The sequence below is a fragment of the Canis aureus genome, chromosome 18, assembly GCF_053574225.1.
Source record: "Canis aureus isolate CA01 chromosome 18, VMU_Caureus_v.1.0, whole genome shotgun sequence".
Taxonomy (NCBI): domain Eukaryota; kingdom Metazoa; phylum Chordata; class Mammalia; order Carnivora; family Canidae; genus Canis; species Canis aureus.
In genome coordinates, this window is record NC_135628.1 from 44,632,834 (window position 1) to 44,645,407 (window position 12,574).

At 43.7% G+C, this 12,574-nt stretch overlaps 1 protein-coding gene across 8 annotated transcripts in view; it reads right to left on the reverse strand.

The window, feature by feature from the left end:
• CDK14 (cyclin dependent kinase 14) overlaps positions 1 to 12,574 on the reverse strand; it is a 721,053-nt gene that overhangs the window by 566,866 nt on the left and 141,613 nt on the right. For 4 of the 8 annotated variants that reach the window (XM_077857029.1, XM_077857027.1, XM_077857026.1 and 1 more), the window contains exon 1: positions 200 to 385. The exons of 1 other annotated variant lie outside the window; for it this stretch is intronic. In XM_077857029.1, coding sequence (XP_077713155.1) covers positions 200 to 290 — 91 coding nt within the window. In that variant the 5' untranslated portion in view covers positions 291 to 385. Of the gene's footprint in view, positions 1 to 199; positions 389 to 4,600; positions 4,705 to 12,574 lie in introns of those variants that run through there. 3 more of the 8 variants (XM_077857032.1, XM_077857025.1, XM_077857030.1) reach the window with 3 other exon arrangements.

A 12,574-nucleotide genomic window follows, 5' to 3' on the forward strand; every position in this document is an offset into this window, starting at 1 on the left:
AGGGAGAGGGCTGTGCCCCCTGCGCCCCCTGCGCCCCCTGCGCCCCGCCCCCGCCGCGGGTCCGAGCCCGGCTCGCCCCACCGCCCGCCCGCTCGCAGCGCACCCTCGGCCGCGGCCGCAGCGGAGGCGCCCGGAGCGCGGGGAGGAGGAGCCGGCGCCCGAGGCCACCGCCGGCGGCCCGGGGCTGCGCGCCACTCACCCAGGCGGCTGAAACTCTCCGACAAAGTTCTCCGCAACTTCTTCATCTTGCCGACCTTCTCGGCCGGCTGCGGCTCAATGAGGTCGCACATCTGGGCGACGCGGGGCTCCGCCAACTTCCCCAGACTGGTCCAGAGCGGAGCGCAGACAACGGCGAGGGCGCGCGGCGAGGAGAAGGCGGCGCCTCCGCCCCCGCCCCCGCCCCCGCCCCCGCCCCCGCCCCCGCCTCCGCCTCCTCCTCGGGCTCGGGCTCGGGCTCGGGCTCGGTCTCGGGCTCCGGCTCGGGCGGCCGCGGGCTGCAGGCTCGGAGCGGGCCTGGGCCGCGGCCGGCCGGGCGGGGGCGTTCTACGTGGTGCCGGGGCCCCCGCGCCGCGCCGCCCGCCTCATTTTCCCTCCTTTGTAACCGAGAGCCGCGCGGTCGGAGGCCGGCAGTGGGGGCGGCGCGGCCGGGGGCGGGGCGGGGCGGGGCGGGGCCGGCCGGGAACGGGGTGCGGGAGGCGGGGGTCGCCGAGGGCGCGGGGCCCGGGCGGGGAGAAGTTCTCAGCCCCGACTTTCGGGCTTCGGCGAGAAAGAGCCGCGCGGCGCGGAGCCGCCGCCCGCAGCGCCCCGCCCCTCCCCTCCCCGCCCCTCCCGGGCAGGGGACAGGGGACCCCGAGCGCCGGACCCCAACGGGACCTCGGCCCGCGGCTCCGAGCCCGCGTCGGCGGCGGCTTCCCCGCCCGGCTCGCGCCCCCGCGCGCCCCCTCCCCGCCCCCGCGCGCCCCCTCCCGGCCCCCCGGCCGCCCCGCCCCGCCCCGCCCCGCCGCGCCCCGCCCGCCCGCGCGCTCCAGCTCCCGGCCGGCCGAGGGCCTCGAACGCGCAGGGCTGCGAGCCGACTGGGCGCTCGGGCTCACGGGCCCACGCCGCGGGGAGGCCCCCGCCCACAGGGCCGCTTGCGGGAGTGGTTTCCCCCTCGCCACGAACGCGCGTGGAATGAGCGAGGCGTTGGGGGGCGGGGGTGGCCGCCACGGCTGCCTCTGGGTCACGGGGATGGAAAGGCCTGGGGACCACTCGGGTTGGGCGGGGACTCCCCCCCCCCCCCCCCAGTTTGCCAAGAAGGCTGTGAAGTGAAAGATGCAAAGGGAAAAGTGGGCCGTTTTTTTAAGGGGAGTCAAGCGCCAACGTCCAAGCGTCGACTGCAACCCCCCGAGGCAGGGCGGATGCGGCCTTCTTCGCCCCCGTGCCAGTCTGCGCGGCTGATGGGAACGTGCATGCAGCTAATTTCTGATAGGAAAACCCAGGGCCATAGTCCATAGCAAACAGAAAGTCCTTCGTCCCTTCACCAATTTTAGAATATATTTCCAAACTGCAAGACTTAGAGGCCGAAAAGATTCTGACCTCCTCTTCCCCCACCTCAAAAAATAAATTTTAAAAAGGAGGGGGGTGGGGGTGAGAGAGGCTTTATGAAAATCCCAGAACAAACAGTTCAGGCAGCAAACACACATCGTCTTCATTCTATTAAAACGTGGTGCAGCCACGGCTCCACGTTCAGTCTCCCAGGGGAGAGAGAAGGAAAATGGGGGAGGGCAGAATGTTGATTTGGGGCCAGCAAACTCCTTATGAATAGAAATTTAGTAATCTTGAGTCATCCGGCTGTGTAAGTAATAAGAGCTTGTGAGCGTGTGACAATGCTGTTTGGTTTAAAGGAAGTTTTGGGGAGTTTGTGTTTTGTTAAAAGATTTTTATCTTGAAACAAAAACTAGCCCCCTGCCTTCCTTAAATTGTGAGATAGAACACTTCGATTTGTTCTGCTTTGCACCGAGCACATTATAGGGTCTTGATAGATTGCTGCTGATAAAAGACAGGAAGTTAGGCCAAGTGGGCAGCAAAAAGGAGGGTGGGGAATTCATCAAGAAAGTCAGTATGAGTAAAAATGCAAGGATGTTGGGTCCTAGTGACCATATTTAGATATTACAGACAGCACCAAGTATGTCCTCAGACAGGAAAAAGTTTGACTTTTACCACTTCCTGGGGTTACTTAGGGAGAAAGTTATCAGCAGCTATGAATGAAAAGACAAAAAACAACCAATCGGAAGACTTAAGGATTCTATCTACAAGTCAACAAAGATGAAGAAAGTTATAAATTTAATAAACTTTGACTACTATATGTTTGTGGCTATCCTATTCACTCTGACAATAACTATTTCATATAGTAAATAAATACACATATACGGGGATCCCTGGGTGGCTCAGCAGTTTAGCGCCTGCCTTCCGGGCAGCGTGTGATCCTGGAGTACCAACCGGGATCAAGTCCCACATCAGGCTCCCTGTGTGGAACCTGCTTCTCCCTCTGCCTGTGTCTCTGCCTCTCCCTCTCTCTCTCTCTCTCATGAATAAATAAAAAAAATAAAAATAAATAAATACACATATAGATTCTCCATTCAACCTCCCTAGTATTTACTATTCCCAACTTTTTAAAAGGTCAACTTCTGCTTGAATAAATCATGGTATGTGCAAACAAAGGTATACCACGTAAACATTTTTTAAATGAGATAAAGGAATATGTATTTATGTATAAATATGTCTAAGGTAAGTGAATAAAACACAACAAAAATATTAATCATTAACTCATTTGTGGGAGCAAATATATATATGTTTCTAGGTGCATAGAAAACTTCTCTAGAGACATGTGGGTGGTTCAGTGGTTGAGTGTCTTCCTTTGGCTCAGGGGTGATCCTGGAGTCCCGGGATCGAGTCCCACATTGGGCTCCTAGCAGGGAGCCTGCTTCTCCCTCTGCCTCTCCTTTGTGTCTCTCATGAATAAATAAATAAAATCTTTAAAAAGAAAAATAAAATAAAATTTCTCTAAAGGGGCAGGACCTGGGTGGCTCAGTGGTTGAATGTCTGCCTCTGGCACAGGGCATGATCCCAGAGTCCTGGGATCGAGTCCCGCATCAGGCTTCTAGAAGGGAGCCTGCTTCTCCCTTTGCCTATGTCTCTGCCTCTGTGTGTGTGTGTCTCGTGAATAAATAAAAATTAAAAAAAAAAAACTTAAAAAAATTCTCCGAAAAAACACAGGGACACGGGTGGCTCAGCTCGTTAAGCATCTGACTCTTGATTTCGGCTCAGGCCATGATCAGGGTCATGGGATGGAGCCCTGTATAGGACTCCCCACTCAGCATGGAATCCCTTTGAGATTCTTTCTCTCTTCCTCTCCTGCCCTTCGCGCACATTCTCTCTCTTTGAAATAAATGAATAAAATCTTTAAGAAATAAATAAGTAAAAATTTAAAGAGAACCAAGAGTCATTAAGTATGGATACCCAGAATAGAATGTTCCCTTTACCCTTTATACCTTTAAGTATAATTTGAATGTTTTACCCAAAGAATGCATTACTTATAAATACTAATAACAATACTAACTTAAAACATAATAATATTTACTTCATTTTTACTATCCCACTCCAAAACTTCAGCTTTCCCACCTTCAAAAAAAAACTTCACCTAATTACAATAGCATACCTAATAGGAGAGACAGTAATGGACCAAATAAACCTTATCAAATATGAATAACCAACTTTCCATTATATGCTTAATAACTTCCTTTGTTGGTTATATGTTAAAAATGGTTAATTTTGCAAAAAACTGACACAAAGAAGGAAATGTTTAACTGGATGCTTTTAAAATGTGTACACTTATAGGATTCAACTCTTTACACAGTTATTTGTTTCACAATATGTCTTCATCCTAGATTGTAAGTTCACTGAGGGCAGGGACCCTAGATACAAAAGTACAATGTCTATTTCATAGTGGATGTAAATTAAATATCAAATGAGTATAGAATGTATTGCTGCCACTGAGAAGTGATGTGTTGTCCTCAGAAACAAAGATGACTATCCAGCATCTGTGTGGCATATGTATTTTCAGTAGGAGGATGGGTCTGTGCCAGTTCTCCATCTGAACTTCTGGTTCACAAGGTTATGGTTTTGGCCGGCCTGAATTAAAGGTGCAGTATCTGAGTACAAACAGATAAGCTTACCTAGAGACTGAACCCAGCATGAGTTGACCTTAATCAAACTCATCAATTAAAGCATGCATATGTATTGATTAGACATCGAGTAGTAGCAACAGTGGCTAAAGATGTACCACTAGCGGGTTCTAGATCCAACTCTAAGTGTTGTGTGGCCTTAGGTAACTAAGTGACATACCCACTTTCTTTTTTCTATTTTTAAAGATTGTATTTATTTATTCATAGAGACACCAGGGTGGGGGTGGTGGGGGCAGAGACACAGGCAGAGAGAGAAGCAGGCTCCATGCAGGGGGCCCGACGTGGGACTCGATCCTGGGTCTCCAGGATCACGCCCAGGGTTGCAGGTGGCGCTAAACAGCTGCGCCACTGGGGCTGCCCCACACCCACTTTCTTACCTATAAAATGACGGGCTTGAACAGCTGAACTCTAAAGTTATTCATAGCTGCCAAATTCTGATTTTAAGTTGAATGGTGAAATCTCTCCTCTCGCAGCTTACGTACTAAAAGGCAGACATATTAATGAGGAGTAATTAACATGTAAGTAAGATGGAAAAATACAATCAACAAAAATTATGTGAAATTTAAGATACATTATTTCCAGTTCTGTTATACATAAATCATGCTTTTATTATAAATGGATCTCATCCATATAAGAAAAAAAGCAGGCTAATATGCTAGCAGTAAATTTTAAGGTAATGAATCCTAATCCAAATAAGATGAAATACAGAGAATTTGATTAGAATCTAGAATCCAGCAAAAGCAGAAACAGATTCACTGACCCAAAACAGTATGAAAAGATATTATCAGTAAAAGAAAAAAAAAATCCATGAAACAAGGATGCCAAGTATGTGGGGAATAGAGTTGGAAAGTGAAGTTAAAGAGAGAAAATGTATGTTTATTAACGTAAAATTTTAGAATTTAGCCAAAGGGTAAATAATAAGACATATAAGCAGGTTGTAATTATTAAAGTGGTAGAAATTTACATAATTAAATATCTTCTTAGAAATCTAAACAGTCACCCTAGTTAATTATTTTTAGGATCAAATATTATTCTCCTTTTTTTTAACATATCCAGCAGGAACTGAAATAGTACAAGGTTAAGTGACTTATAACCAAGTTCCCAGTGAGTTATAGTGAAACCGGTACATGGAATCCGAAACTCTTGTCACCAACTTTTATGTTCCAATTGTTGGATAATATCTAGCCTTAGGTGTTCCTTTCTATTTCTTTCTCTCTCTCTCTATCTATCTATCTATTTCTCTTTTCTTTTTACATAGAGCAAATTAAAATAAAAATGGGGAGGGAAATGGAAGTTTGCAGAAACCAGTGTATTCACACTCAGGTAAGTGGAGCCCCCCATCTTCCCCTTTCCCTATTCTGTCAGCCATCCATTGCCTAGTGACTCCTAATTTCAACCCTTTTTACATTTTCAGAATCACTCACTGTTGCCACAAACCTCCAAGCCTGTGCAGAAATAAGACCTATATTTGTCTGATTATCTGGTTGTCTATATTTGTTCATCATATATTCAAGAGACCTAGGGACCTAAGTAATTGATCTACTTACAAATGGCCGTAGTAAGAACAAAGAAGCTGCCCAAACATCCAAATAACGTCAAGTATAAGTTAGCTCTGAACAGTTTTGAAGAAAATAAACTACCAGCATTGAAATACTGGTAAATTGCCCTGTCCTATTAAACCATGCTTAATGGGATGCTCAGCGGTTGAGTGTCTGCCTTTGGCTCAGGGCGTGATCCTGGGGTCCCCGGATCGAGTCCCACATCAGGCTCCTTGCAGGAAGCCTGCTTCTCCCTCTGCCTGTGACTCTGCATCTCTCTCTGTGTCTCTCATGAATAAATAAATGAAATCTTTAAAAAATTAAAATAAACCATGCTTAAATAAATATTAATGTTACTTCATTCCTGTTTTCTATTATTATATATTTTGCACAATGTAAGTCCATATAAGAAAATATCAACCACCATTTCTAAGATACAAGTCATTTAATAAGGCCCTTCGATGTTTGTGCGTGTGATACAGATGTGTCATTAAGGGTCCCCATTTATGACTGTCATCAATTTCAATGCATCATGTTCCATATCCATCAGAAATAAATTTCAGGGACTAGTCTTGTAATTGAACTCCAGATATGGATGTGAAAGTGGTCAGAAGCTAATGTTTTAGGGAATCAAAACCTTATGCCTTTGGTCAGTCCAGAAAAGTCCTGTTAGGAGCAATTAAGTTCAGAAATGCAGCTCTTTTATCAAAAGCATCCTAATCTTTCTTTCCAAGGCCCATGACAGTTCATCTGCATTCATATGCTTATTCTAATCAAGTGCTTATAAGCCAGAAAAAGTGTCCATAGGATAATTATATTGATGGTATTATCAGACATATCACATTCCCTAGCTAAACTATTTATTTATTTATTTATTTATTTATTTATTTATTTATTTATTTAAAGATTTTATTTATTCATGAGAGACACATAGAGAAAGAGAGGCAGAGACACAAGCAGGCTCCATGCAGGGAGCCCGACATGGGACTCCATCCCAGGTCTCCAGGATCATACCCTGTGCTGCAGGTGGCGCCAAACCGCTGCGCCACTGGGGCTGCCCTATTTATTATTTTTAAATGTAATTAAAATACTTATGGTTTTATAATGGGCCATAAATTGGTTATCTCATTTTAACCTATACTACTCTAAGAGACATTATCATTATCACTATGTTACACAGGAAAATGGGCCTAGAGATACCAAGAGACCACCCCCAAAATCATTACATAGCTTTCAGTTTTACAGATTGAGACAGAGTTTGGTTACCAAAAACTTTTCTTTTATAAAACATTTTTGGGGGGATCCCTGGGTGGCGCAGCGGTTTGGCGCCTGCCTTTGGCCCAGGGCGCGATCCTGGAGCCCCGGGATCGAATCCCACGTCGGGCTCCCGGTGCATGGAGCCTGCTGCTCCCTCTGCCTGTGTCTCTGCCTCTCTGTGTGTGTGTGTGACTATCGTAGATTAAAATAAATAAAGATTTAAAAAAAAAAAACATTTTTGGGGATGCCCAGGGGGCTCAACGGTTGAGCGTCTGCCTTCAGCTCAGGGCGTGATCCCGGGATTCGAGATCAAGTCCTACATCGGCCTCCTTGCATGGAGCCCGCTTCTCCCTCTGCTTGTGTTTCTGCCTCTCTGTGTTTCTCATATATAAGTAAATAAAATCTTATATATATATATATATATATATAGAGAGAGAGAGAGAGAGAGAGAGAGAGAACATTTTTGTAGCATGATATATGACATTTTCTTCTTCCTTTGCTATACTTTGGGTAAAATTAGGGTTGTCCTTATTGTATAGAAAGGAGCTTTTCTGAAGCAGAGAAAGTTCAAGAAACTGGCCAAACTCAAGAAGGTTAAAGGATGGATCAAAGCTCCTAAATCCCAATGTTGTATTTTGTTGTTTCCTACCTTGCGGGAAATATTAAAAGTATGGTACTGGAAGATAATACAACTGACTTTGAAAAAGAGGCTCCTTTCTACTCTAATTGGTGTTTGTAAAAGAACTAAACATTCCAAAACTATCACTTGTGCCATTACAGCATGTGTCAGAGTAATGGATTAATAAAATGCAATTTGGTTATAACTAATATTTAATACAAAATTCCTCACCTATGAGAATAGTCATATTAGGGTTATTTGGTGTCTTATTCTGTTTGGGCTGCTATAAATGGAATGCCATACACTGGGTGGCTCTTAAACAACAGAAGTTTATTTCCCACAATTCTGGAGGCTGAAAGCCTGAGATCAGGAAGCCAGCATGATGGATGTCAGGTGAGAACTCTCTTCCAGACTGGAGATGGTCAACTTCTCACCGTGCTCTCACATTGCAGAAGGGGTGAGGAAGCTCCCTGGGACATCTTTTAGGGCACTAATCTCATTCATGAGAGCTTCCTCCTCATAACCTAGTCATCTCCCAAAGATCCTCCAAATACCATCACATTGCGGATTAAATTTCAACATATGAATTGGGGAGGACACAAACAATCTATAGCACTGGGGAAGCATTTTCAAAGGATCATTCTAGAACATCCTAGGCAGGGACTGGGGAGGCAAGAGGAGGAAGAGGCACGTATAGATTGAAAAAACCTCCAACATGATTCTGGTACAACCCCCACCAAGTAAGAATCATTGATTTAGTCCCTTAGATAACAACATGATGGTAGTTATTTGATGAAAATCAGATAAAGAAGGCCACATAGAAATATTTATGGAGGGCAGCCCCGGTGGCGCAGCTGTTTAGCGCCGCCTGCAGCCCAGGGCCTGATCCTGGTGACCCTGGATCGAGTCCCACGTCACGCTCCCTGCACGGAGCCTGCTTCGCCCTCTGCCTGTGTCTCTGCCTCTCTCTCTGTAGTGTCTCTATGAATAAATAAATAAATAATCTTTAAAAAAAAAAGAGAGAGAAATATTTATGGAGCATAAAAGACAGTAAGGTTGGAGAGATAACATCCTAGGTGTGTTTCAAATGGCAAAAAAGAAAACAGAGTTAGAAACCAGAAGATATTCTCAGTTCCAGAAACTTCTGTAATGACCTATATAGCATCACAAATCCTTTGCTTTCTCAGCTATAAATGAGAAATAGACAATTACCATGGTCATTCCCACCTACAAAATTAAGAAATCATCATCTTTTCCTAATCAAGTATATTTAATTTCTTCTAACTACAAACCAAGAAAACAGAAATTGGCCAATAGACTTAAACAGAAAGGATTGAGAGAATCGGTTTCCAGTACTATCTCTATTTTCTTATCATAAGCAAGTAATTTCACTTGTCTTCACTTGGATAATTATCAAATGCTGCTTTTTTAATTTTTTATTTTGTTTTCAAGTTTTTGTTATTTTTAAAAAGATTTTATTTAGAGGGAGAGGGAGAGAGAGAGAGGCAGAGACACAGGCAGAGGAGGAGTAGGCTCCATGAAGGGAGCCCGATGAGAGAGAGGGAGAGGGAGAGAGAGAGAGGCAGAGACACAGGCAGAGGAGGAGTAGGCTCCATGAAGGGAGCCCGATGTGGGACTCGATCCCAGGACTCCAGGATCACGCCCTGAACCACTGAGCCACCCAGGGATCCCCTCAAGTTTTTGCTTAAATTTGAGTTAGTTAACATACAGTGTAATATTAGTTTCAGGTGTACAATATAGTGATTCATCAGTTCCATACGTCACCCAGTGCTCATCATGACAAGTGAGCTCCCTGATCCCCATCACTTATTTCACCCATCCCCCACCCACCTCCCCTCTGGTAACCATCAGTTTGTTGTCTATAGTTAAGAGTCTGTTTCTTGGTCAAATGCATTTTGACACCTACTACGTCCCAGGCACCGTGCTAAGAGCCAATACACTGCAGTGGAGCACAGTCATAGCCCCTGCCTGCAGAGCTTAACAAGAAAGTGAGGGAAAATAAAAGGTAACCCATTTTAAAATAGAGGAAGAACTGGGTGCTCTCAGTACCATGCAGCAGGGAGATTTCTTCTTAATCTGATGGTCAGAGATGTCCACCTTGAGGAATCCCAGCTAAACTGACACCTGAAAGAGCCATAGAAGTAGTTAGGTGGCAAGCAGGAGTTCCTGGCAGAGGAAAAAGCACTTGGGCCTGATGGCAAAGGAAGAACATTGTGCATTCGAAAAACTGAAAGCTGTCTGAGTGTAGAATGGATATGAAATAGTCTGGTGAATTTGACAAAGACCAAAAAGTAGACACTTTAGTGATCATATAGTAAAGGCTGGGTATGCTTTAATTACTATTAGAAATGTTAGACAACACTCATGGTACTTTCTGTTCCTTTTAGCAACCGATAAAATCATAGTGAATGGATTTTTTGTTGTTGTTAAAAAAAAAAAATAATGAGGGACACCTGGGTGGCTTAGCAGTTGCGCATCTGCCTTTGGCTTTCAGGGAGTGATCCCATGGTCCTGGGATCGAGTCCCACATCGGGCTCCCTGCATGGGGCCTGTTTCTCCCTTTGCCTCTGTCTCTGCCTCTCTCTTTCTGTATCTGTCATGAATAAATAAATAAAATAAAATAAATACACTGCATATTTATATGTATATATAAAAATACACTGGGCCCAACTCAGGTCTTAAACTCATGACTCTGAGATCAAGATCTGAACTGAGATCAAAAGTTGGACACTTAACTGATTGAACCATGAATGGTTTAAATGGCTTTTTTAAAGCAAAAATCCAGAAACACACGGATAATAAAAGAAGAAACTGCACCGAAATAATTTTGGAAGTTGAAAAATCATAATTGAGTAGTAACTGATTTGGCAGCCCCAAGAAACCTGAATCCTAAGCCAGCAGTTGGCAAGGCTGAGAGGCAACCTACTGAGGTGTATAACTATCAAGATACCTACCTTTCTTTCCTCACTTTCTTCCATGGCTCTGACCAACTGATTGCCCTACAGTGAAGCCCACAGTTGACAGGCCTGAGCGTGTAAATTGAGTTTGCCTAAAACTTTTTAGTGCCTGTCTCCTAGATATGGGCAGACAGCCAAAAATCTCCAGACAGCTGATGGAATATTCTAAGAAAGAGGCCAAAACTAACATAGAAAAGCAACCAGGAAAAAGTAAAGACTATGCAGGAGGAGGAAAAATCCCATTAATATCTGCAAAGATTCACAGATAGTGAAATATTATAAGATACTGCAGTCATTAGACAAGAACTGGATGCTACAAATATTTCTTTGGGTTTTGTTAAGATTGTTAAGTAAATAAGATTTACTTATTTATTTTAGAGACAGGGGAGAAGGGGCAGGAGGAGAGGGAGAGCAGCAGACTCCCCACTGTGCATTGAATCAGACTTTGTGCTCAATCTCACAACCCTGAGATCATAACCTGAGCCAAAAATCAAGAGTTGGGGGCTAAGCCACCCAGGCAATCCTGGATGTTATAAACGTCTTTAAAAGTAGCAGCCAGAAGGCAAAATTAATTCTTTGATATTAAAAATATCATAGTATAAAGGAAAACTTCAAGTGAAGGCTTAAAATGTAAAGATGAGGAACTCTCCAGGAAATGAAACAAAAGGATGGAAAGACAAGAAGAGATTTTTTTTTTTTTTTTTTTTTTTTTTAATGAGGAAGGTACAAACTAGTCCTGGAAGCTCAATATCTAAATAATGGAAGTTCTTGAAAGAAAGAATGGAGAAAATGGAGAGGGGAAATTATCAAGGAAACAACAATTTGAGAAAATTTCCTGGAATGAAAGGATATGACTTCCCAAATTGAAACAGCCTATTGAGCTCCTAAGCCAATGGATGAAAACAAACCTACACGGAGACACATCATTATGAAATTGCAAAACCTATTGCAGACATATAGAACATTCAAAAAACTTCCAGAAAAGAAAAACAGGATCTAAAAATAATTAAGGACTAGAATGACTTAGACTTCTCAACAACCACACTGGGCACTAGAAAATAGTAGAAGAAAGTAACTTGTAATGTAGAGTTCCCCAGCCAAATTATTAATTAATTGGGAAGGTATAATATATATTTTGCAGATATGAAAGCTCAAAAATGTTAATTCATGGGTTCATATCTCAAGTTATCAGAGGATGATTTGTTCAACCAAAATAAGAGAAAATAGAATCCAGGAAATTAGATTCCAATGCATGAGAAAGACGGACTGATGCTGAAAGGAAAATCTAAGACCACAGCTCTAAAGGAAACTTAAAGTTCAACCCATCTGGTGGACTGGAGCAGGGCAGAGGCCCCAGAAGAAAGATCATTGAGAAAATGATGTGGATAAAATAACTGGCATTTAAGGCTTGTTGAGGAAAAATTTACAAAACTGAGGGTATGGGCAGTTTGGGGATGTAGTAATGATAAATATGTGAAAAATATATAAATCAGTCTGCCCAGAGGTAAGCACGGGAATTTGAGTGTCCAGACACATGACGCAATGCACCCACCAGTGAATATAAATGCGGTATATCTAGTACCAACACTAAGCTGGATTTCCCCAGCAGGGAAAAGGTTCATTCAGGGGTCTGGTGAGAGAATGAGCAAAAGGCTAGGAGTGATCTGGGGATCTGATTGTGATTAAAGCATAAAGTCAGCATGGTATAGAGTCCACCTAGCATGGGTTCAAGCATGCTCTGTATTTGAAATTCCTATTGACTCTAAGAAGTCAAGGCCTACAAAAGTCTTCTCTTGGTTGCCCAGATATGTGGGAGATAAGAAAAGAGGGGTGGAGCTTAAAAACTATCCACAAACATCAAAATGGAGTCAAGCCTCTTATTACAAAGTTATTGGGGTGGGGGATGGGAGGACGCAGTAATTAACTCAAGAAAAAAAATTATACAGGAAAAGGTAAATA